At 43.4% G+C, this 22,394-nt stretch overlaps 1 protein-coding gene across 1 annotated transcript; it reads left to right on the top strand.

Moving 5' to 3' along the window:
- Window positions 1-1,328: 1,328 nt before the first annotated feature.
- On the top strand, window positions 1,329-12,522 carry LOC133141313 (hyaluronan and proteoglycan link protein 1-like). The gene is made up of 4 exons (XM_061261833.1): window positions 1,329-1,574; window positions 6,738-7,100; window positions 8,953-9,255; window positions 9,903-12,522. The coding sequence occupies exons 1-4, from the start codon at window positions 1,499-1,501 to the stop codon at window positions 10,199-10,201; spliced, it is 1,041 nt and encodes a 346-aa protein (XP_061117817.1). The 5' UTR covers window positions 1,329-1,498; the 3' UTR covers window positions 10,202-12,522.
- Window positions 12,523-22,394: the final 9,872 nt, after the last annotated feature.

Genomic DNA, 22,394 nt, shown 5'->3' with positions numbered 1-22,394 from the left:
CCAGCAGATTTCACGTCGGCACTTTCACTGACAGGAAAAGGGACGATCTCACTCACTTTCCCTCTCTCCCTCTCTCTCCTTCTTTCTCTCCCTCTCCCCCTCTCTCTCGTTGTGGTGCCCTCTTCTCTTCCGTCCCAGTTCCTGAGGTGGTTTGGGTCGGATTTTGACAAATCCGACCCATATGCGCTTCCCTCCATTGCACACCGCAGCAGTCTAATGTGACATCTATTGGGTTTGTCAGAAAATCAGATACAGGTCACAAATAAAGCCAAGGGTACTCAGGGTACTTTTAGCAGGATGGACAGATAAGGGAGAAGGAGTGAGGGAGATAAGTAAGACAGGAGTGAGTGTGAGAGAAAATGCTAGCGGGAGAAACGGGAAGAGAGAGGGAGGGAGTGAGGGAGAGAAGGGGAAGGAGGAGAGAGGGGGAGGGAAAAGGCAGGGATTAGCAAGCACAGCGGGAAGCTAGGCTGACCACAGAAGCGATACCTGGCTCGCTCCGAGTGTGCGTCATCGCCCCAGGTGGTGATAACATGGGAAAAATAATGAATAATAACAACAAAATCAATAGCTGTTACTGCAGTACAAGAAAATGGGATTAAATGTAGTCCATGTACTGGACTGCTCTGCGCCCTGAGCAGGTGCAAGCGCTCTAAGATGGTCATGTGAGCTCGTGAGCATGCAGAACATACTGCAGCGAGAGGAAAGGATGATGCTACACTGCAGCGGTCCATGGTGGGCAAGCCGGACTGGGCTTTAACCCCCCAGGCCAGCATGACGGACTCTTTCATTAGGGGCAATTCTAGTCAGAAAAACCCCAATGTTCCTCACAGCGACAGGGGGGGTCAGCTGTGTCACGCCAAAACTCAAAGCACTATGACATTGCGGCCTTCGGAAAGAAAAAAAGAAAAAGAAAATACATGAAATTAAATAAAACCAGCTGATGTTTAGTGTAAAATGTGGGACATAAGCCGGGAGACTGTATAGCTGTATTGGTAAAGTCGTGTTACATATGGGATCTGCATGTGTGCTCCACGGTGCTCCCAGGAGAGTTTAATGTTCCTCACTCGTGCGGTATCAAGGCTCAGGTCGGCATGGGAGAACACGGTGGGGTCCGCTTTCCACAAACTTTTTTCATACCACTGCCCCGCCCCTCCCCCTCTTTATGGCACGGCCAGGCTTCTGCAGGCAGGACATGTGTGGGGGTTGAAATTATTCATAAATTATGCCATGTAGGGGAACACACGATGTACAGAATGGAGGGGCTCTCAGGAGGGGAGGGGGGGAGTGGTCTGGGTCGTGCAGACTTTAAATAAAAGGGGACTTATGAGCACCTCAGCGGAGTCCCAGCTTTTCAGGAGCACCTCTGTTCAGCTGCTGGAGAAGTTTAGCCCAGACCTTTTTTCAAATTCTCAAACTTCCTTTTTTTCTCTCTTCCCTCCTTGCTTTTATAGTTTATTAAAAGAGGCTGCAACGAAAAAAACCCAGAGAGAGAAAAATGATCACCCTGATATCCATCGCTTTGCTTTCCCTGAGCCTGGCCGACAGCTGGCCGAGTCCAGTCTACGTTTCAGGTAAGGAGGAAACACTTGTGCCTGTGCCTGTGAGTGTGTGTGTGTGGGTGTGTGTGCAAGCCCAGAGTATTTACTGCACGGTCTGTGTTTGGTCTGGGTCTGTGGCAGACGGCTCTCCCTGCTGTACAGTTTTGCAGGACCCCGTGTCTGGGGTTACACCTCCAGCTCAGTGCAGCCCTCACCGGGATGCTGAAGCCCGACATGTTGCAATGCGAGGGGAGAGCTTTTCTCTGCACGGGAGGGGAGCCGGGGGAACCTGCCTCCGCCAGACTGCAGAATGGTGTCACGCTAAATTTACACCCCTGCCACCTGTGAAATTGCAGCTACTGCTGAAGAGACTGATCTTCCTGTTAAAATGATGTTAAAAAAGTATTAACATTTATTTTGTGTTTATATGAATGCATGCTAATGTGAGGGAATGAAAAGTGGGGGAAAATGTGTTGAAGCTTGTAAAAAAAGAAGAAAAAAAACAAAAGTTAAATGGAAAAGTAATGATTTTTCCATGAAATAGAGTAGGGAGGAGCTCCACTTTGAAACTATACATTACACTCGGATCTTGGCTAACTGCTTGTCCACTATAGATTTTCCTGGTCTGTTTAATTTGAAGGAGCTTTTTGTGGATAGTCATCCGATATATCCTTCCCTGTCCGTTTCATCTTCCTATGTGGGCCCGTGAGTCACAAGCTTGGCTGTGGCCCCACACTGCTATACAGTGAGTCTTTATGTGTCATATGGAATATCTCACATATCGGCTAACGGCGTAGCCACTGCCAGGTTTTCTGACTCACCAGGGCCCCGCTTTCAAATCCTTGGTGGCACAGGGAGTTAGGAGTGACAAAATAAAGATGTACGGCCTCGGTATTCCAGCATTCCAGTTGAACCTTTTCCAAAATATTCTCATTTCCTTTTGAGGTAGTGCTCAATTGATTTGGAGGGTCTGGTCTGGGACGGCCCGGGGGAAGGGGTAATGTATGCTTTATGCCCTTATGGAAGACGTCCGAGACAAAGAGGAATTACAAAGCCATGGCTAAATGCAGTCACTGGAACAGAGGGTGTGTGGCAGTGAGCTCATCCATATGTTCCTTCTCATGTTTAGAACTCATTTGGTGCAGAGACAATCAGACTTGGGCATACATTTAACACTTTTAATAGGTTTTTGCCAAATTCTGAAGTCACTGTTCTAGAACTTCTTTGCTTCCATTTGCCAATAGTGATTGTTACTTCACCAGTAGAATGTTGAGATAAGAACATTCTAATCACAGATCTTAAAACCTTAAAGGGTTAATATTAGGCTGGAGTGCCACCACAAACCTGCCCCACAATACTGTATCTCCTCTACTGTAGAATAACAGTCCATGGAGGAATTCTGCTACATGGAGATGCTCAATGGGAGTCCATTCCAAAGACCATGCATGCTCAGGGGTAGATGTGTATAATTAAAAAGTAAAATTCTCTAAGAAATGGGCTAATCAACCTAAATGGTGATGTTTAACTGCTACTGTGAATATTCCAACCACCCCCACCTCCCACTTCCCCCAAAAAAATGTCCTTTGTCAGAAACAGATGGTTTTCATTGAGTAATTACATAATCTTTCATTGAAAGAGAATTGTGCACAATCATAAAATAGCAGTAGGTCTTGGCAAGGCACTCCACTTTTTTTAATAGATGATGTTTTATTAGCATGTTAAGTTCCTGCAACAGCTACAAATGTATTCATTTACTTTCATTTCTCTTTGTTTTACTTTGGTACTTTCCCCCTTTTTTTGCTCATTTACGCCAGGAAGCCAATGGTAATGAGTTGCTCTGAAGTATACTTTAAATATGGCAATTAAATGGGGAAGCCTGGCTAAAGCTAAACAGCCTTGTATAAACATGCCACAGCGTGATATATGAGATCTGGGGAGCTCACGTTCACGGTCAGGCGACTAAACATACAAGGTTCCTTGAAGACTTCTAAGCAATCTACCAACTGGGGGCCACACAAACCCCAGCACCTCTCAAACTCTGGCTGTTGAGATTGAGGTGGACATCTGGGAGATGAGGTCTATGCGCCCCCGCCCCCCCCCGCACCCTTCCCCAACGTCCCCAAACTCCTGCTTTTCCAGAAGTTAGTCAAACTCAATGTCTTTGAGTTTCAACTCTGCTAATTGTATACGTCCACAGCGTACACAATACGTCCACACTTTGACAATGTCAAGCAAGTGTCTGCAATGCTCATGTTGATGTTGATGGTCCGGTCTGGAAGCAGGAGAACAATTATGAGAGCGTGTAACAAGTGTGTAGGGGTGACGTGGCTCAGGCAGTAAGAGCAGTCGTCTGGCAGTCGGAGGGTTGCCGGTTCGATCCCCCGCCCGGGCTGTGTTGAAGTGTCCCTGAGCAAGATACCTAACCCCGAAATGCTCCTGATGAGCTGGTTGGTGCCTTGCATGGCAGCCAATCGCCATCAGTGTGTGAGTATGTGTATGAATGGGTGAATGAGAAGCATCAATTGTACAGCGCTTTGGATAAAGGTGCTATATAAATGCCAACTGCTTTTGCTTACGGGGTGACGTCATCCAGCGCACACAGATTGTATTCGATAGCCGCCCCTGCCACTCCCATTTTTCGCCATTTTTTATTAGATGTCACTGGAGTGCCCCAAGTATCAGGGGGTTTTTATGAGACATTTGAAAGGAAAAAGAAGCGTGCATGATTCTTATTAAGTTCAGAACTGTCCTAATGCCTCCATCAAAGTAGCTCTTATAACATCTGCTGGCTCATTGTTTTTAATTACTGCTGTTGGAGAACTTACAGTTCTCTTTACTTTTCCCTGAAGAAAGTTCCCCTGCAAGCGGACATTGCCCACTGAACGGGGGGAGGGGGTTCAGACATAAAAGTTTTGACAGGCTTAGCTGCTGGTAAGGTAAATCATTCAGCAGGGCAACTAGTCATGCATATAGCAGTCATTCAGGGTGTGTTCACAGTGTGCTCAAGTGTTTTCTCTGGGGGGGGGGGGGGGCGTTGAGGCACTGATGAAAAGACCCTGGAGTACCTATTATTGGCTGCAGTACGTTCTACAGAAGGAACACATGTTGGAGCAGTTTGGCAGAGGGCAGCCAGATCGTTTTTTTTTGGGAGTGAGGTCTTGGGATGGTGTGGCTTTGTCTAGTTCCTGGGTTTTACAGCTTGACTTAGCATGGGGTCTTGGAACGGAATGTAAATATGCGAGACAGATGCAAACCTGGGATGGGCAGCCGGTTGCAGGGTTAAGACAATCGGACACACACCCATCGAAATGAAGTCCTGCAGAGTGAGGGTTATCAAGCGAGGGCTGAAATGATTACAGATTTCCTGTTTGTCTGGCAACGCTGCTCAAAAAGAGAAGACAATATAAATCATTTTACTGAGTCTAGCGAAGCCAACAAGAGGGGAGTAGGGGTGAATCATGGAGTCAGCACTTTGACACAATCGTCTGCTATGGGTGAAAACCTCAACAACGAAACTTAACTTCTCCTGTAGTACTTAAAACTATTTTTTGGTGCACTTTACTTCACAATCTCGGTAAAGATTGTAGTGTGCATAGATTTGTAATTTATGTGCAAAACATATCAACATGTTTCACAAAAAAATGCAAAACATGGGGTCTCCACTACAGGTATTTTCCAGGGAGTTCAGGAATGAAGCCGGTAGTTCCTAAAAATAGGGACATTCGCCGCTGGCCCTGGATCAACTTCCATAGCCATGGCACCATCCCTATTGACCCAGTCACATGGGTCATTGAGTCTTTGCTCAGCTGACTTAACCTCTTTCAGCCCCAGTGAGTGGCATGGGATTAAAGGTGACTGAGAAACCTGGTAGACTGTTGTGCTCCAGGATCAGCATCGAGTTACCATGCACAAGGGCAATGGGTTAAGAAGTGGCTATATATTCAGTATCACCACTGCTGCTAATACAGCTACTATAGTCAAGTTTTGCATGTGGACCTAGTACATTTCATTCTGAACAATCTAATATTACAGGGATTTAAAAGGGAGTTAAGGGGTTTTGTGATTCTGAACTGTTATTAGCCCTGGCCCCATGGGGTAAAAATAAACGAAACAAAAATCTTGACAATCGATATAAAGTTACTTTCAGGAAGCCAAGAGTTTGAATGAAATGCAGAGTGTTAGTTCGTAACATCTTTTTCCTCCCCCTACTGCAACTCTGCAGACTTAATGGCAGACATTGTTTCCTGTATTGGCATGCATCCCAGCTAAAGTTACACACAAATCTACTGGGCGGGATGAAAAATAAACTTTCATAATAAGATTTTATATAAAATAATCTGCCACTTCATGACTGTTGTCATGGGTAATGGTATTGTTAGGAAAAGGAGGCAGCACAGATGGTTTAAACTGAGACAGGGCACTGGCTGATGCCCAATGTTAAATCCAATCAGCACAAAGATTCCCTTTGATGCCGTAGGACTATGGGAAAATATATCCATGGTTATCTTAGACCCGCTTGAAACTAACAGAGCCCTTCTTGAGTTACATTGTTTTGGCTGGGAATTACATCCAGTGACCCATGAAATCCCAAGTGTCTGTAAATTAACTAGCTAAAGGAAGGTCTTCAGGTAATGTGTATAAATAGATGATAATGTGCATAACATTTTATATTCCAATTTGAAAAGAAAACAAAAAGGGTACCACCTTTATTACACTGAGAACATATGCACTACAGCAGTGAGCAGCAACAAGATTTATAGCAATGTGTCCATGTTTAGCCTGTGAGTAGTGGCCCCTGCGGTTTATTTCTATGCAGGGGTCCAGAGTTGGGGTCAGAGGTCAAAAAACTGGGCTCTCTGGAGCTACATTAATCAACTCATTTGAATAAAGTGCACAAGGTATGGCAATAACAGACCTCATTGAACCGGAATTTGTTTCCAGGTCACATTGTGATTTACTGACACAGATAAAATGGCAACATGACCTTTCAATAGGAAACATTCAGACAACCTCTAAAGATTTAACCTCGACAAGGCGGAAAACAGCTGGAGGTCAGCCACCGAGTGTTCAAAGGCAACAGGTGTTGTTTCTAAGTAACGCTCAGCGTTGAGATCCTGATACTAATCAAGATTGGAAGATCTGGCAATGTTTAAGCAATTTTGCTGACCGACCTCGTGTTTTGTTTCAAATTTTCAGATGAACCCCACCTCACTGTAGTTGCGAGCCAGCCCAAAGTCATCACATTCCGAGGTGGCAATGCCACCTTGCCCTGCAGGCTGGACCGTGACATCGAGGACGCCTTCGGCGGCAGCACCATGAGGATCAAGTGGACCAAGCTCTCGCCGGACTTCTCTAAAGAGATCGACGTGCTGGTGTCCATGGGCTTCCACAAGAAGATGTACAACGGTTACAACGGCCGCGTGCACCTGCAGGAGTCCGACGAGAACGACGCCTCTCTGGTCTTCACCGAGGTCAGGCTGGAGGACGTCGGAAAATACAAGTGCGAGGTCATCGACGGGATGGATGACGCTACTGATGTGGTGTCCCTTGAGCTCACAGGTAAGTCCCATCAGACTTAGCACCCGTGCCTTTCACCATCGGCTATATCTCGTTTCAACTAGTAAAACCATTGAATCAAAAAATGGTCTCTTTAGTTGCTATTAAAAATAAAATGACATAATGAAGTCAGTATGTCACTGTATCTTCCAGTTGGCTGTTCTTTTTCATTTGTAGGTCAGTTTTCTTTTTTTAAGCCATAGACCAGACCCTTATATTTCTTCCTCCGTTATAGCTCCCTCAGGAGAATTCTGTTCTGGCATGAAGTTAACACGATGGCTCATATACAAGTGAATATAGTGAATGCTTTTTTTCTCCCCTCCATTGCTTGCGTTAATGTAAAAATCCTCATTCTTTTTTAATAAGGGGTACAAACACAATAAAAAGTATGTCTTTCATCTTCTTATTTTTCAGTCTCATGGCTGGAAATCAGAACTGTCAAAGCCAGACTGCTGGCCTTAATAAAAAATGTGGCAACAGAATTGACACCATCACACTGACGTGACTGCAGATCTTCCACAACCCCCATTAAAAGATTTGTTCTCGAAGTAACCCGAGTCACATATACCGTTCATGGCATTGTCGTCTTCAACTTCGTAAGTCAAGGGCCGGGTGCTCAATTAGTGGTTCATAGTTTTCAGTGATCTGTCCGGCCTAATACACTTAATGCTTTAGGGCATCCGGTGACCACCTGGGCCCATCCGGGTAACATCATTACAAATGGCATAACCTGAGACTGGCCAGCTGTAAGCCCACATCTGCTCAATTAAAATTAAAATATGTGAGGACGTCCTCATTACTTATTCGAAGGCTGCAGTGCTGGAATGGCACACGGTCCCAGAGGGTCATGCTGTTGGGAGTTCTCTGCAACAGGGGGCTCCCGCTTGACCCCCCCCCCCCCCCCCCCTCCTCAAGAGAACGAAACAGATGTCCGTCTGTCTGTCCAGTGGGAGTTCCAGGCAGTTAACAAAGGCCTCATCTCCTCTGCGACTGATAATCTGGCTCTCTGTGCAGCTGGAGGCTGAAAGTATCCGGCACTCATGCAGAAACAGGTGTTTTCAGCTCAGGGCCCTGGTTATAAGAGCCCCTCCGGATCAAGACCAATGATGACAGGAACTTTCGCTGTAGGGTATCACAATTTACCCTTGAAGAGATAATTATTCCAACAGAGCTGAAAGCAGACGTGGACAAAATGCTCCCACTGGCTAAATGTCCCAAAACATCAGACTCCACGGTGTCTCAAACTGCGGTCTTTAAAAATGTCCAACAGTTGCTCATTACGTTTACTACAGAAAAGAGACAGCCAACTGTGGTTACCACTCTTAATTACATGCATGTTCCAGTGCTAATTTTAACATAATCAGATTGGTAATAAGACACACAGATGTGGAATTGACTTCATGCAACAAAATGTTGCCCTGCTGTGTTGTTAAACCACTGTAATCACATACACTCACAGCAGTTCAATGTTCAACACAAGAGCAACTAGTGCAAAACAGTACACGATCAACCTCAATATTGCCAAATGTCAAGTAGCATATTGCCAGGAATCAGTGCTAAATAAATTTAAAAAATCTGGATAAGATGCTGACATGACTGGTCAACCTGTAAAACGTATTTTAACTGGAGATATTTATCAGTGTAAGTGGTTGATTCAGTGGTTCTATGAATCAAACATTCTGAAATCTTACATTTGTGAAGGTGGTGCCATTTTAATCACAAGAGGCTTCTCTATACCTCATGCATATCAGTATATGCAAGCTATTGAACATTTCCATGAACATGCAAGCTATTGAACCTCTAAAGACAATAATGCAGCCAATGTAATGCCATGCACTGTACCTTTAATTCCCAGGTGTAGTCTTCCCTTACTCCCCACGACTGGGCCGCTACAACCTGAACTACCATGACGCTGAGGCGGCCTGTCTGGAGCAAGACTCTGTGGTGGCCAACTTCGACCAGCTGTATGAGGCCTGGAAGGGCGGCTTCGACTGGTGCAATGCAGGCTGGCTGAATGACGGCTCCGTGCAGTACCCCATCACCACCCCACGTGGACCTTGTGGAGGCAACAACACCGTCCCCGGCCTGAGGAACTACGGCCTGCGTGACAAGACCAAGAGCCGCTACGATGTCTTCTGCTTCACCTCCAACTTCAAAGGTGAGCAGTTTTTTTTCACGACTCTAAGAACGCAAGGATGAGGAGAGACCATTCTGTCCATGCAAATAGCTAATTTACCAACAGTCTAGAGCAGGGGTGTACTATCTTATCCGGAAAGGACTGGTGTGGGTGCAGGTTTCGGTTTTAGACCAGCCCTACCACACGTGAGTCAAATAATTGTGGTCTTCAATCAAGACATGTTCTTCAATCAAGACCTTGATAAGTAGAATCAGGCATCTTAGTGTTGGGCTAAAACAGAAACCTGCATTGACACTGGCTTTATTCAGATAAGATTTCACACCCCTGGTCGAGAGACTATACTACGCTGCATCAAGCTTTGACTTGAATACCCCAAGGGTCTCCACAACTTGGTGTTAGAGCAATAAAGACATATACATGGGAACAGTAATCATTGGAACATCCTCCCATAGTCCCCCAAATTTTTGAATTTGTTTAAAAATCTGTGTGGAAACGTTTGTCTTTTCTAATAAATGATATTAGCATAACAGTGTGCAACCATCTTTCTCCTCTTTCGATTGCTCTCCGTTAGTCAGCGCCTCACCATATTTTTAGGCGTGTGTCCTCTTTCCCTATCAATTTCACTAATGCGAGCCAACATCCTGACAAGAGTTCTGTCTGTCTTTAAGGGCGGTTCTACTACTTGAACAACGGCTTCAACATGACAAAGTTCACATACGACGAGGCTGCCCAGGCATGTGAGAATGATGGTTCTCAGATCGCCAAGGTGGGGCAGATGTTCGCCGCGTGGAAGCTCCTGGGCTTCGACAGATGCGACGCAGGCTGGTTGGCTGACGGCAGTGTGCGTTACCCCATCTCCAACCCCAGGAGGCGCTGCAGCCCTACCGAGGCAGCTGTCCGCTTCATCGGCTTCCCAGACAAGAAGCATAAGCTGTTCGGTGTCTACTGCTTCCAGGCCTTCGACTGAGAGGAGAACGATGCTCGAGAATTGATCTTTTTTTTTTACAACGAAAAAAAAATGCAAAAACACACGTGGGACTAACTCTTTAATTAAGCATGAACTCAATAAGTTACCAAAACTGTGATATCCTTGTTACTTAAAACTGTTATGACCAACAACAAAAAAAACACTTTCATACTGAACTGACAAAAGATTACGTCCAGATGAAATGTAACAATTGCAGTGCTAACAATTCTTAGCTTTTTTTATGCGCAATTTCATTGGGAACTTTTATACACATTGTTACTGCAGAAATTGTGAAGGAAAATTGTGGGGGGAGTACATGCAACCAGTAAAGGGTTGGTTCTTTACAGATCAATTGGCCATGCAAAAGATTAAAGAAACTGCTTAGGTGGGTAAGACGGTAAAGCTTCTCAAAGAAAAAAATGATACTTTTTGGCACTTGTGGATAGATTCTAATCGTTTGTTTTTAATTTTTCTTTACTTGTGTCTAAAATCTGACAAACTGACCAAAGCAGACCATGAAGTGTCATGAGGGGTCAACAATGAAGCCATCAATGCCAAATATGGGAATTGAGTTGAAGTGCACCTGCAAATCAATAATTACAAACCTAATACCATTAGAACCTAATGACTTGTATTTTGTCTTCTAAAATGCTGACAGTTCAAAATAGTGCAATGACTAATAGTACCAAGTTTGTAATTATTGGTTAGCAGGCAAATATCATGGAAATTGAATCCTGGGTCAGGAGATGTCTCTAATGAGCTTTTGACTGATTAAAAGGGATATTTCTGGGCAAACTTGGCTCAGCATCCACTTCTGACAAGTAATGCAAATAAAAAAGGGCTATCATCTCACCAAACCGCAACTTCCTCTGGGTGCAAGACTGCATTGCAATCATGCCTAGGAATTTTATTTTTTGAAAATGTAAAATGAATGTATATGGACCATGTATAGACAAATATATAATCAAAGAAGACATCATTTGTATTAATAGAATATTATAGCCTTTCATCCTGTATGAAAATAGAGTACCACATTTTTATATCAATGTTTTCTTATTGTTGCGACTGTTGTACTAAAAAAAAGCTGCAACTCCTTTGTTTGAGTTTCATCAGAAAGATGCTTTGCTTATCTTTGCTAAAGTTGCCAAAACAGTCAATATTAGATGGACCTCTTGCATTAAACCCTCTTGAAAGTGGAGACACAAGCTAATATCACTCATTATATGGCAGCATTAAAGCCCAATGACCACCAAGTGACACGCTTTGCACTGGGAATGATTAGACCCAAGTGACCTTCTGATCTTGGTAACAAACAGTAGAAAGCTGACAAATGATTTAACTTAGAAATGATTTCACGACACCTGTTGATGGTACAACAAAGTAAAAGAAAGAAGAATTGACTAATATCTTCACCCTCCAGGGACCCAGTTGCAAATATGCAACAGTGGCAAAAAAAAAAACATAATACAGTAAAGTGATTAGCAATTATCAGCTACTAACTGTATATTAATTCCTGAGACCCTTAGTACAAGGAGTACAACTTTTGAGCACTTTTAACGCGGGGTCTGACTGACTTTCACTCAGTGTGGTAAAATGGAATTGAGAAGGAAATCATACTCAAATATAGGCATAAAAAAAAAAAAGTATCAAATTATCTTTGACTAGCTTTTCTGTTTTTGACGATTTTTTTTTGACGATTATGATAGGTATTAATTAAAAAAGAAAGTTGCAATAGCATCATTAACTCGGTGCAGTTATGATGAGCAACTACTGTGCAGAGGTGGTGCAGGAAAAATTAAAACAAAATTATCTAGAAATTTTTGGACAATTGTTAATCATTCAAAGTATTTACAGTGGTATTAAATGTTTTCTTTGCGTGAGTACTGTGAAGGTCACAGTTTGGAAGAGGTGGAGGGCGTAACAAACTGAGGTCACTCTTTGATGTTTTTTTATTTTATTTTATATATAAATTAAGCCACTACAAATAGCCTGCCAAAACGTGTTTAGCTAAATTAAAGACATGAACCAAGCAGCCAGCTTGTTTCTCTTGCTTGCCTTCCATCTACACCTGGAAACTGTGTAGGTACATAGCATTTGGTTTGTTGACCGAAATAGGTTGACTGATTCCAATAACCAGTAACACTGTAATGTCACAATAAGTTGGAAAGCCACGATACACAAAAATGACCTTTTGGTTTTTTTGTCATATTTGTGTGCGTAGAACATTACATTATTATGGAGAAATTGTTTGTAACCATATGGAATGTACTTTCTTGAACCAAAGTCGAAACAGAAAAAAATAAAAACTCTGAAAAAGACTATACCAGTTTGGAGTGTGGGTTTGTGTTTTCTGGAATTTCCCACAGGTTTACTTGACTGCCCATTCCCAAAGCAGCAGAATGATGTGGAAAAATTTGGTGAGTGGGTGTAGTCTGGCGGGTGAGTTGGGGCACTGAGTTTCTATTCACTGCTGTCCTAGCTTTCACTTACAACAATAAATCTTAGCATGGAATGTAAAGCTCACGCGGCGGAATTTTCAGCAAGGAAACGACTTTACTTAGGAGATGACGAAAAATGTCAAAAGATGTTTGTTCACTTCAAGCGGAGGCGCAACACGTGTGTTCTCTGAATGAGTTCAGTCATCTAGTGATGAATATGTTCTCCTTTTCTGACAGCTGTAGCCATCTACAGATGTAGAATTAGTTGCTCGGGAGAGCTCAGGCCACAGGTGATCGTTCACAGTGGCGGACGTACCCACAGCCATTCGTCTTCATGTTGCTCTTGTAACACTTCAGGTCTTGTAAGGCTATGTAACCGTATGCATCATTACTCATTGGGCAGGTCCCACAGCACCACTCCATCATTACGTGAAAGCTTAGCCAATTGGGCACGTTCAGGAAGACAAGACTGTCTTACATCCATGTCTTCTTGCAAACCATCAAATGATGCATGAGCCACTTCTACTTCCCATTACCTGTTAAGTCAGCTCCTTATGTACTTCACTTATTCCCAGTTCTACGCCTTGTGGATCTCCTACCCACAGATCTCTGCCCTACAGTTGAGGAGCCTGCCTTGCTGCTCCTTCTCCCTAGTTGGTCCATCCTAATGCCCATCCTAATGTCACCATCCTATGGCTGGGACAGGCTCCCTACAGGAGGTCGTGGAGGGGAGCAGGGGAGGGAAGGGATTGCCACCCCTGTGTTGTTCTCCAGCAACAGCAGCCTGCTTCCCTGATGGACTGGTCCCTCGCGTCAAGCTAAAGATCCCTGCACAGCTCCTTTCCCATAGGTTCAGTTGTGTATATTCCCACACACAAAATGCACCGCAGGGATTGCGGAATGACTTAGTCCAAGTGACGCTGAAGCAATGCTTAAATTATAGCTACACACACCACATTACCGTGGCGTAGGTGGTTATTATCTGTATGTTTTGGCATTGTGATAATTTGCCAGATGATGTCATGGAACAGTATAGCCTTTTCTGTAAGCAAGCTGAACTCAGCGGACGGAAACTCCAGCCAGAAAATTAGCGTTTAAGGTGATTATGTGCACAAGAGAAGCATTATACTGCAATTACTATACCCTTTGGCTTTGTGCCCAATAGCAGGCACACCCAAATGGGGATAAGGGGTGAAGACAGGGAGTTGGAAGGATGAAGGACAATCCAAACACAGAAGATAAATGATATGTGGGATAAGTGTAGCTGAGACAACAGTGGTTGTAGGATTGTGGGCAGTTAACCATTGTCAAGATTCTCTTCTCCCACTACCTCATTTTGGAAAATTCCCACACGGTCGACTCTTACAGATTCACATAGGATGCATGTTGCCCGGATGCCCGGTTAGAGTTAAATTAAAACTTTTTACTGTGTAATTCGGTCAATATAAAGTACATTAAACAAATTTTTATTTTTCTTTGTGGAAAAGTCATCATTATACAGGAATCACATGTTATTTTGCTTGGATCTAGCCACCAATGAATTCCTTTTCAATGCAAAGTAAATCATGTTTTCATGTTGCTTTTCTGGACTTTCATGTAACAAAAGAAGAGCACATAGCAAGGTAAGGCTTATACACGGTAGCATTGGCCATGTAGCTGATACATTAGGCATGTAAACAAATACAGTTTAAGAAACAGCCTACCTGTCTGGCAGTAATGGAGGAAGACAAATCTTCAGGTGAGCAGTCTCTAAAGTGAAAGGATGGAAGGAAAAAGGCAGTGTTGTGCTTTTGAAAATGGCTCTGGTTCACTCCAAATCACAGTGAAACTATTTGCATCTGCATGTCAATAAATTTCAAATTTTCACTTGCACTGCATGTTCATGTTCATAATGGCCATCTATTGTTCATACTATACAACTGAGATCAGTCACTGACTAAACAGTCAACAATAAAGGCAAGATAGGCCAAAGAGAATAGGCTGCAGCTACACTGTCTTGCCATTTCAAGGCTAAAACTAATATCTCTCTCTGCAGAAACAACATTCATGTACATTAATTAGTACTAAGTTAGCTACTGCAAATATTAATCCTAGTATAAACTAAATATAGCCAACCCTAAAGTGAACGTAAAGCACAAAAAATAAAGGTTTTCGCTATGACCCTCGCTAGCTACAAGCTAAATATACGTGTGTAATAATGTAGAGTAGGCCAATGCTAAGAACCAAAAAGCTACTACGGGTATGTAATTTAAACTACAGTGCAGTTAACCTCAATTAATGTTATATACATAACCATAAATCACTACGTTAGCATAACAAAATCATGGCGGTCTGTGTTAAAGGAGTAACGTCAACCAATCGCTTTATCATTAACTTAAGTAACATAAACTTGGCGTTACCTTATGAATTCTGAAACCCGGCTTCGTGTAATGCAGTTGGTTGAATTGGGTAGGTGTGGTGGAACACAGATTAGTAATTTAAATTGTCATATGAAATGCAATATAGAAACTTTTTTCTTTTCCCAAAACGCGAATGCGTTGATGGTCAAAAGCTGTAAAAGCCATGTTCGCTCATGTTGCTCGTTCCTCACAGTGTTGTGGCAGAAAGCCTCGAAGAGGAATTTGCACTTAAGCCGGTTATTTAATGATATCTTATGTTAATGACCAAGAACGACATTAAAGTCGGATTTCATTTCTCCACTATCAGAAACTGATGATTTTCCGACGCCGTAGGCGGTTGCACATCCATGTATTCTTCGTTCTTAATCACGTGACAATTTATTTTACGGCCATGCGGCCGTAGCAACCGTTAGCAACTGGCAGATAGACGAGTTTACGCGCCCAAACCTAGGGCGCTGCCATGTTTGTTTTTTGTGTGGGAGGTGGGTATTTAACTTCCGGTCAACATCCATTTGTAGCCGGCGTCAGAGAGGTAAACAGCTGCTGAGATCGGTGATGTCTTCATTAACGTTAAAAATGGACATTAGAGGTTCGGGGACACATTGTGCGGTGCGTGGATGTACAAATAGACGGGCAAGCCTGAATGAGTGGTTGGATAGAGAATGTGTTGTTCATACACCGGCCACAAAACGGCAGTGTCCCTGTCCTCCATTGTTTTCCTTCCACAAAAAACCAACAGTAGACTTCGAATCACGGATGTGGTTGAAGGCTTTGGATTTGAAGAAACCACCAAAAAGCATCTTTGTTTGTTCCCATCACTTTGTTGATAAAAAGCCAACCAAAGAAAACCCATTCCCTGAACTGTGGTTGGGATACGACCGCCCTCCCCAGAGAAAGAGACGCAAACTGGAGCGAACCACCGGCTGCCAGATCAGCTTGAATCAGAGGGTAAATTAAATTGAGCTAGCTGGCTAGATTTGTGGTTAAGTCATGTTAGTCATGTTAGTTTTGTGTTGAGCTAGCTGGCTAGATTTGTGGTTAAGTCATGTTAGTCATGTTATTTTTGTGTTGAGCTAGCTGGCTAGATTTGTGGTTATGTCATGTTAGTTTTGTCATGTTAGTTTTGTGTTGAGCTAGCTGGCTAGTTTGGTGGTTAAGTCATGTTAGTCATGTTAGTTTTGTAACGTTGCCTGGTTTAATGCTGGTTACCTAGGCAGTAGCTTCAACAGAGATGTTGTCTCTACTATCGTTACTACTAGCTACTATCGTTAGCCCAGCTGGCTGGCTATTGCCAGAAAGTAGGCCTACAATCGGATGTCGTTCAAGTAGTTCTAACGCTCCATCCCTGAATATATTTATATTTAGTGCCTTGTTTTTTAGATATTACGGAAACGTGCTCCAGTGAACCTGTGCCTCAAAAGGGTCAGACAAGTTGCAGCGATCCAAACATGAAAGATGCTCAGACCCAGTGGGAGGACCCTACACATGTTGACCATAACTACGTGTCAACACAGTCAGTCATGGCAGATAAAGCCACACAATGCGAAGCAGAAATGGGTCCTACTGTGACTAGCACCATGCTCCTTGATGATGGTAACTCACTGCTGTTCACAGGAGTGCATCTGGTCCAGTTTTTTACTTTGGCGACTGCGTTGGTGCCGTTCAGTCAGTCGTCATTTACCCTTCCTGTTGTCGACCAAATCATGATGACCTTAATGAAGCTAAAACTAAACCTTGTATTAGGAGATATCGCTCTGCGCTTCAACGTGTCTACGAGCATGGCAAGCAAGGTGATTGCTCACTGGATAGATGTGATGGGGGAACAGTTTAAAATCCTGATCCCCTGGCTTCCAAAAGAAACCATCCGTGCTACCATGCCATTGTCATTCAAAAAGAACTATCCTCAAACCACCTGCATTATTGATTGTGCAGAAAGTGGTATTCAGAGGGCCAAAAACCTTGACTCCAGGAGTGCCACTTTCAGCCACTACAAAGGAACCAACACTGCTAAATATCTAGTCACTGTGGCTCCCAATGGGCTGATCATGTTTATTTCTGATGCATATGTAGGCAGAAGCAGCGACAAGTACATCACTATGGACAGTGGGTTCCTGGACTACCTGAGGGTTGGTGATGAGGTAATGGCGGACCGGGGATTCACTATTCGAGACCTGCTACATGAAAGAAAGGTCAGGTTGAACATCCCTGCATTCACCCACAAGTGTGGTCAGTTGACCAATGAGGAGGTGACACGCACCAGACGAGTGGCCAATGTGCGCATTCATGTAGAACGGGCAATCCGAAGGCTGAAGGTTTTCAAGATTTTATCCCAAACTGTCCCCATCTCCATGACACCGAGGTTGGACAAAATCTTAACAATCTGCGCGGGCCTAGTTAACCTGAGGGGTAGACTGATACGAGTGCCACATGAGGTGTGAGCCTTGTTCCTGCCCACATCACTGTGCCTCTCCACATACCAGCACCCAGCCTGAAAACATTCAGATGCCTGACAACATTCTTAAAGGATTAATGATAAACAAATTGTATTATATATTTTTTTATATAAAGGGACTGTCTGCACGTTCAAAGACTCTTGTACTTAAATAAAATCTCCCATCAGTGTCCGACCAGAGCTGTCTGTGCCTTCTTCGGGGCTAATAATCCCCCTGTCACCCACACTTATACTAATCAATAACAGTATAGCCTAACGGTAGATAATTTGATTGTTAGCTACAGAAGTTGTAAAAATAAAAAAATAAGACATAGCTAACTACCTTCCACAGGATCGCAGCTGCGTGGCTACATGATCGCCCTGGTCCAGCTACACAACTGCAGCCTGCAGTCTCCACGTCTCCTGCCTCCGTTACCACCACCCACGCATTGTGCCAGGAATTGTTGAGACACTGGCTGGGTTCGACATTTGCCTTCAAATACACAAAGCTGTCGTGTTTGTATGTTAGTACACAACCAACTTTGTTGCTGTGGAGATATTGGTAGGCTGAGCTTTTTAGATTTTCCATAGCGTTGCCGTCTACCGCCATTGAGTCCACGAAGTAGGAACAAATCTTGCTGTATGTGATGTTGGGCCATTTAGACATATTATCCTCCCAAGTGTGTACTGTATACGGGTGTGGATAGACGCAGTACCTTCCCTTGATAGAGAACTAGGTGAATGTTCCCATTTCACTTGCATTTTAGTTATACAAACGTTATACAAAAATGAAAACACGGGGGTAACAACAACTTTCTCTCGGTAACTACACTACAGTTCAACCGGAAGTGCAATACCCACCGAGGCCCGAATGCGGAAATACACCGGAAATGCTCCGGAAACTCGTCTATAGGTAAATGGTGATGACTGGCATAACACTACAAATACAACACAACACCAGCTTCCTATGGATGAAGGAATCAAACAACACAACGATCATGTGAGTGCGATCTGTTTTATACTTTGAGCTTTCAGTGCCACAATGATATTTCACGAGTCATGTTGCTTTTGAGGAATAGAGTCGCCAAATTGTTAAGTGTGTAGGTGTTCTTACACTTAAAGGCCAACATTGACAATTCCACCGCTTGAAAATGTAACCCCTATTTTTGAGGGCAATAAGAGTCAGCCCAGGGGAAAATAGTAACTAATGGACTGAGCAATTAGAAAGTTAGAAGTGGCAGGAGACCAAGTTTAGTCAAACATTCACAGCACATACGTTTAATTAACCCTGCAGGGGACCCATTATATTGGTGTGCGCACAAAGCAGGAGGCTGTTGGATGTTGTTGTTGTGGAGGAGCAAAAGCTCCCTCTCCTGCACAGAGCTGTCAGAAACTGCAAACACACAGGAGCCAATATGTGGGCAGAGGCTGACAGCCACTGGGCTGCAGAAAGAGTCTATCAGTGGGAAGTAGCCTGCAGCATGCCCATGAATGTGTTGATGTCTCACATATAGTAGAGAAACTGTATATAGCCTATACACGCATATTTAGTTATTCACTATATAGTGTGAAACACAGATTTATCACTGTCATAACTGCTTATGTGCTCACTGAACAGTATTTAATTAACCATTGAATTATTCATGCATTTATTTATTTATTTGTCAGAATGCATTTTTTCCCTACAAAATAAGCAAAAACACTTGTTTTCAGGTTTTCCACAGAATGTACAGCAATTACGGAAAATGAGCATGTCGCTGAGTTAGTGCTGAAACAGACAACACTCTCAGAAAAAAGGCTTATTCCGCTTATCTCAATAGAGGAACGCTGTTTACTTCTTTATGCAACCCTCTATCATCTAGGTTTGAAGCGTGAAAGCTCCCAGACAAAGAACTATTTTGTCACGGACAAAGAACTGTTTAATTAGATAGGGTTCTTCTATGGAATCACAGGATATGTTTTGTAAACATTTTTTTCTGAGACTGTACACGGGTGCTGAGACCCATTACGGTACATGGACGGCCAGTTTCTACTGTGGCGCGACCTTTGCTGTGGGAATATGAGCGAATATTAGTACTCCCAATGGAAGGAAAAAAAACAGTGTCTGTCGTCACATATTTCTCTGGTGCTGTGTTTAGATACAGTATAGTCGCATTCATCACAGTGGCATAAAGTACACTCAGGATGAATGTAACGGTCATGTTTGAATAGCCCAAGAAGACATTAACATTCCTGTTTAGTGGTGCCATGAGATTCGGCACAGGCCCATGCTTTAGAGATCGGCTTTTCTCGAGCCGCTCTTAAAGTAAACCGTGTTCCCGGGTTTGCAAAATATGACATGTTCACCCCGCGACGGCGAACTGTATCCTTGAAAGAACACAGTTGTAGGATCGTATCATAAAGACATCAGCGCTTTCATGTTACCATGGGGACCATAACTGCAGGTGGTCATGGGGGAACTCGACCCCCGCCGTGTGTATTTTTGTGCTGGGCTGTACTGTATGTGGGCTGGTGCTCATGGGTGTGCACACGTGCATACATACGTGCTTTTTGAAGGTGAATTACACTGTAAGGTCTTGACCCGGCTGAAAGGAGAACACAGAGGTACTGTACTGTAGGAGCTGACGGTGCAGGGATGGGGTTGACCTGGCGGGTTGAGAAAGCAAGCACATCGTCTTTAAAAAATGATTTACAGGGGGTTTTCTGTCAACTCATACTAAGCAAACAAGGTTCAGTTTCCGGACACAGTAAAAAAAAAAAAAAAGATGGATTTTGTGAAGTTGGATTGATGGGTCTGTTCCATGGGAGCTCCATCTCCCAGCCGTCCAACAGCCTGTAATCAGCACGGTAGCAGCCCGTAATTACAGGCCAAAGGAGAAGTCAGAGAAATGGTTCCTTCAATCACTCAGTCACTGCTGGTATACAGGATCAAAAATCAGTGGCTCTTATGTAAGAAGTGGATTGCAACCTGTTTGTCTCAAGTCTTTTGACTCCACTCCAGGTGCGGTTAAGAGTCATGCAGGTTAAAAATAAATAAGTAAATATAAAATTTGGCTACCTTGAGAAATAACCCTCTTCTCATTCTTCTGATTAGATTTTATTATGTTATATAGGCAATGAGAGCTTTTGTTCATCAAAGTATTAGCTGCTAAGGATTAGTATACCTTACAATAACTTGGCAGAAGTACAGCTAACTCTACTTATACAATAAAGGATTGAAGCATATGGTCCACACCTACTTGTTACTGTCACATTAATTCTATTCAGTCTGACTGGTATTTTCCCTGCCCTTAAGACTATTCGCTCATAATGCAATAAATAGGCGTTCTACATATATGGCTATAGGATGAAGTAAGGGTGTGCATAAACGTGACATTTTCCATGCACAACGTCATAATAACAAATAAATGGAGAGAGGGGAAAAAAACCTTGAGGTTGAATGTTATTCATTCTTCATTCGGTTTTGCTGCCCCCACCCAACAACCTTGAAGGGTGGCAGCTGCTGGAGGAGGCTAAATGTCTCCCAGACCTGAAGGGGGTTGGGAGGAAAAACGACTAAAACCCCCCCTCTCCGAAAATCCCTCAACTCTGCACGTAGTTTACGGTACAACCCAACTTTTATTTTCCGTATCGTAACGATTTTCATAAAAGTATTTGTTGCAGTCCATGGCAACGCGATTCGCGATGATGACGTTGATGATAAATCGCACAGTTTCTATTGCGCCAGTGGAGGAAAAGCTCGGCAGCAAAGATTTTACAAGATGTCTTGCTGAAGGCCAGCAGACGTTGTAAAAGGCAACAACTGGCAGGAAGCCGGCCTCATTAGCTTCACATGAGTAAATTAAGCGTCCTGCCGTCACTATTTTAGGTACCATTTTTTTACATGCAGTACCTATACTTCTAACATCACTGTGCTATATCTCCAAAGAACAGGCATTTGTACAAGAAACGAGATGCTCTTTCTGATGTATCACACCGCGGGAAAAGTGATGTGGGCTAGGCGTGAAAGAAATCTCCATTCATTCATGCATTTATTTGTTTTACCCACGGACTGGCAACGTTACGCACCATATGCTCTCTCTGTTGGTTTTGCATGAAACACCGCCATCTGTTGATGTTACTAGACATTGCAGGCCACAGCACAGTCCTTCAATGAGAGATCTCAAACTACAGTTCTGGAGGGCCTCAATGCCACAGTTTAGGCAATTTAACACTTAAATGCTTCATTAAAATTATCGAGTGAACACGTTTTTGGGTTGCTGTCAGGTAAGCTATCAAGAGTACGTGCTGCATGAGGGATGCTCAAAGCCATATTTAACCAGGTGTTTAAAATCCTGGAAATTGGCAGCAGAAAGTACACACTGTCCTGGGAAATCAGAGGTTACTGCCAGGGCAATGGGCTGAGGTGTGGCGGTGCAATAGTGCTCGACATACAACAAAATCCAACTGTACAGGCCTGGTCCCAAGTGCCAGATGAATTAGAATGAGAAACCCAAGCACATGGAAGTACTCCCGTATTGGGAACCATGCCAACCAACTGAGCCATTTCCTAAATTCATGTAAACTTTACCACACAGTCTACTCGCGCCACACACAAACCTAAATGTTAATATATACATATCTCAGAAATTGTTTTGAGTATGCTGCTGTTAACAGCTGTCATACTGTTGTACATATTGTAGGTTCAACGGGAGTCCTCGTTGTATAATGCATCCAGCCTGCCTTTCAGAAACACAGCCGTACTGATATCTATATTTTTTAATGAATTGACTCTTGCCGTTTTGGTGATGACAAAGGACTGGGAGAATTGGAGTCATTTCACACTACACTAGTTCCTAAAGAAAGGTCCACATTATTATGTTCTCAGTGAAAATGTTGCAATTACAGGATTTCTATGTTCTGAAATCCCAGCAGCAAGTCTGAGA

Source organism: Conger conger, chromosome 11 (assembly GCF_963514075.1).
Source record: "Conger conger chromosome 11, fConCon1.1, whole genome shotgun sequence".
Taxonomy (NCBI): Eukaryota; Metazoa; Chordata; class Actinopteri; order Anguilliformes; family Congridae; genus Conger; species Conger conger.
Note: the sequence above shows the minus strand (reverse complement) of the source record. Positions and strands in the feature narration are given on the sequence as shown.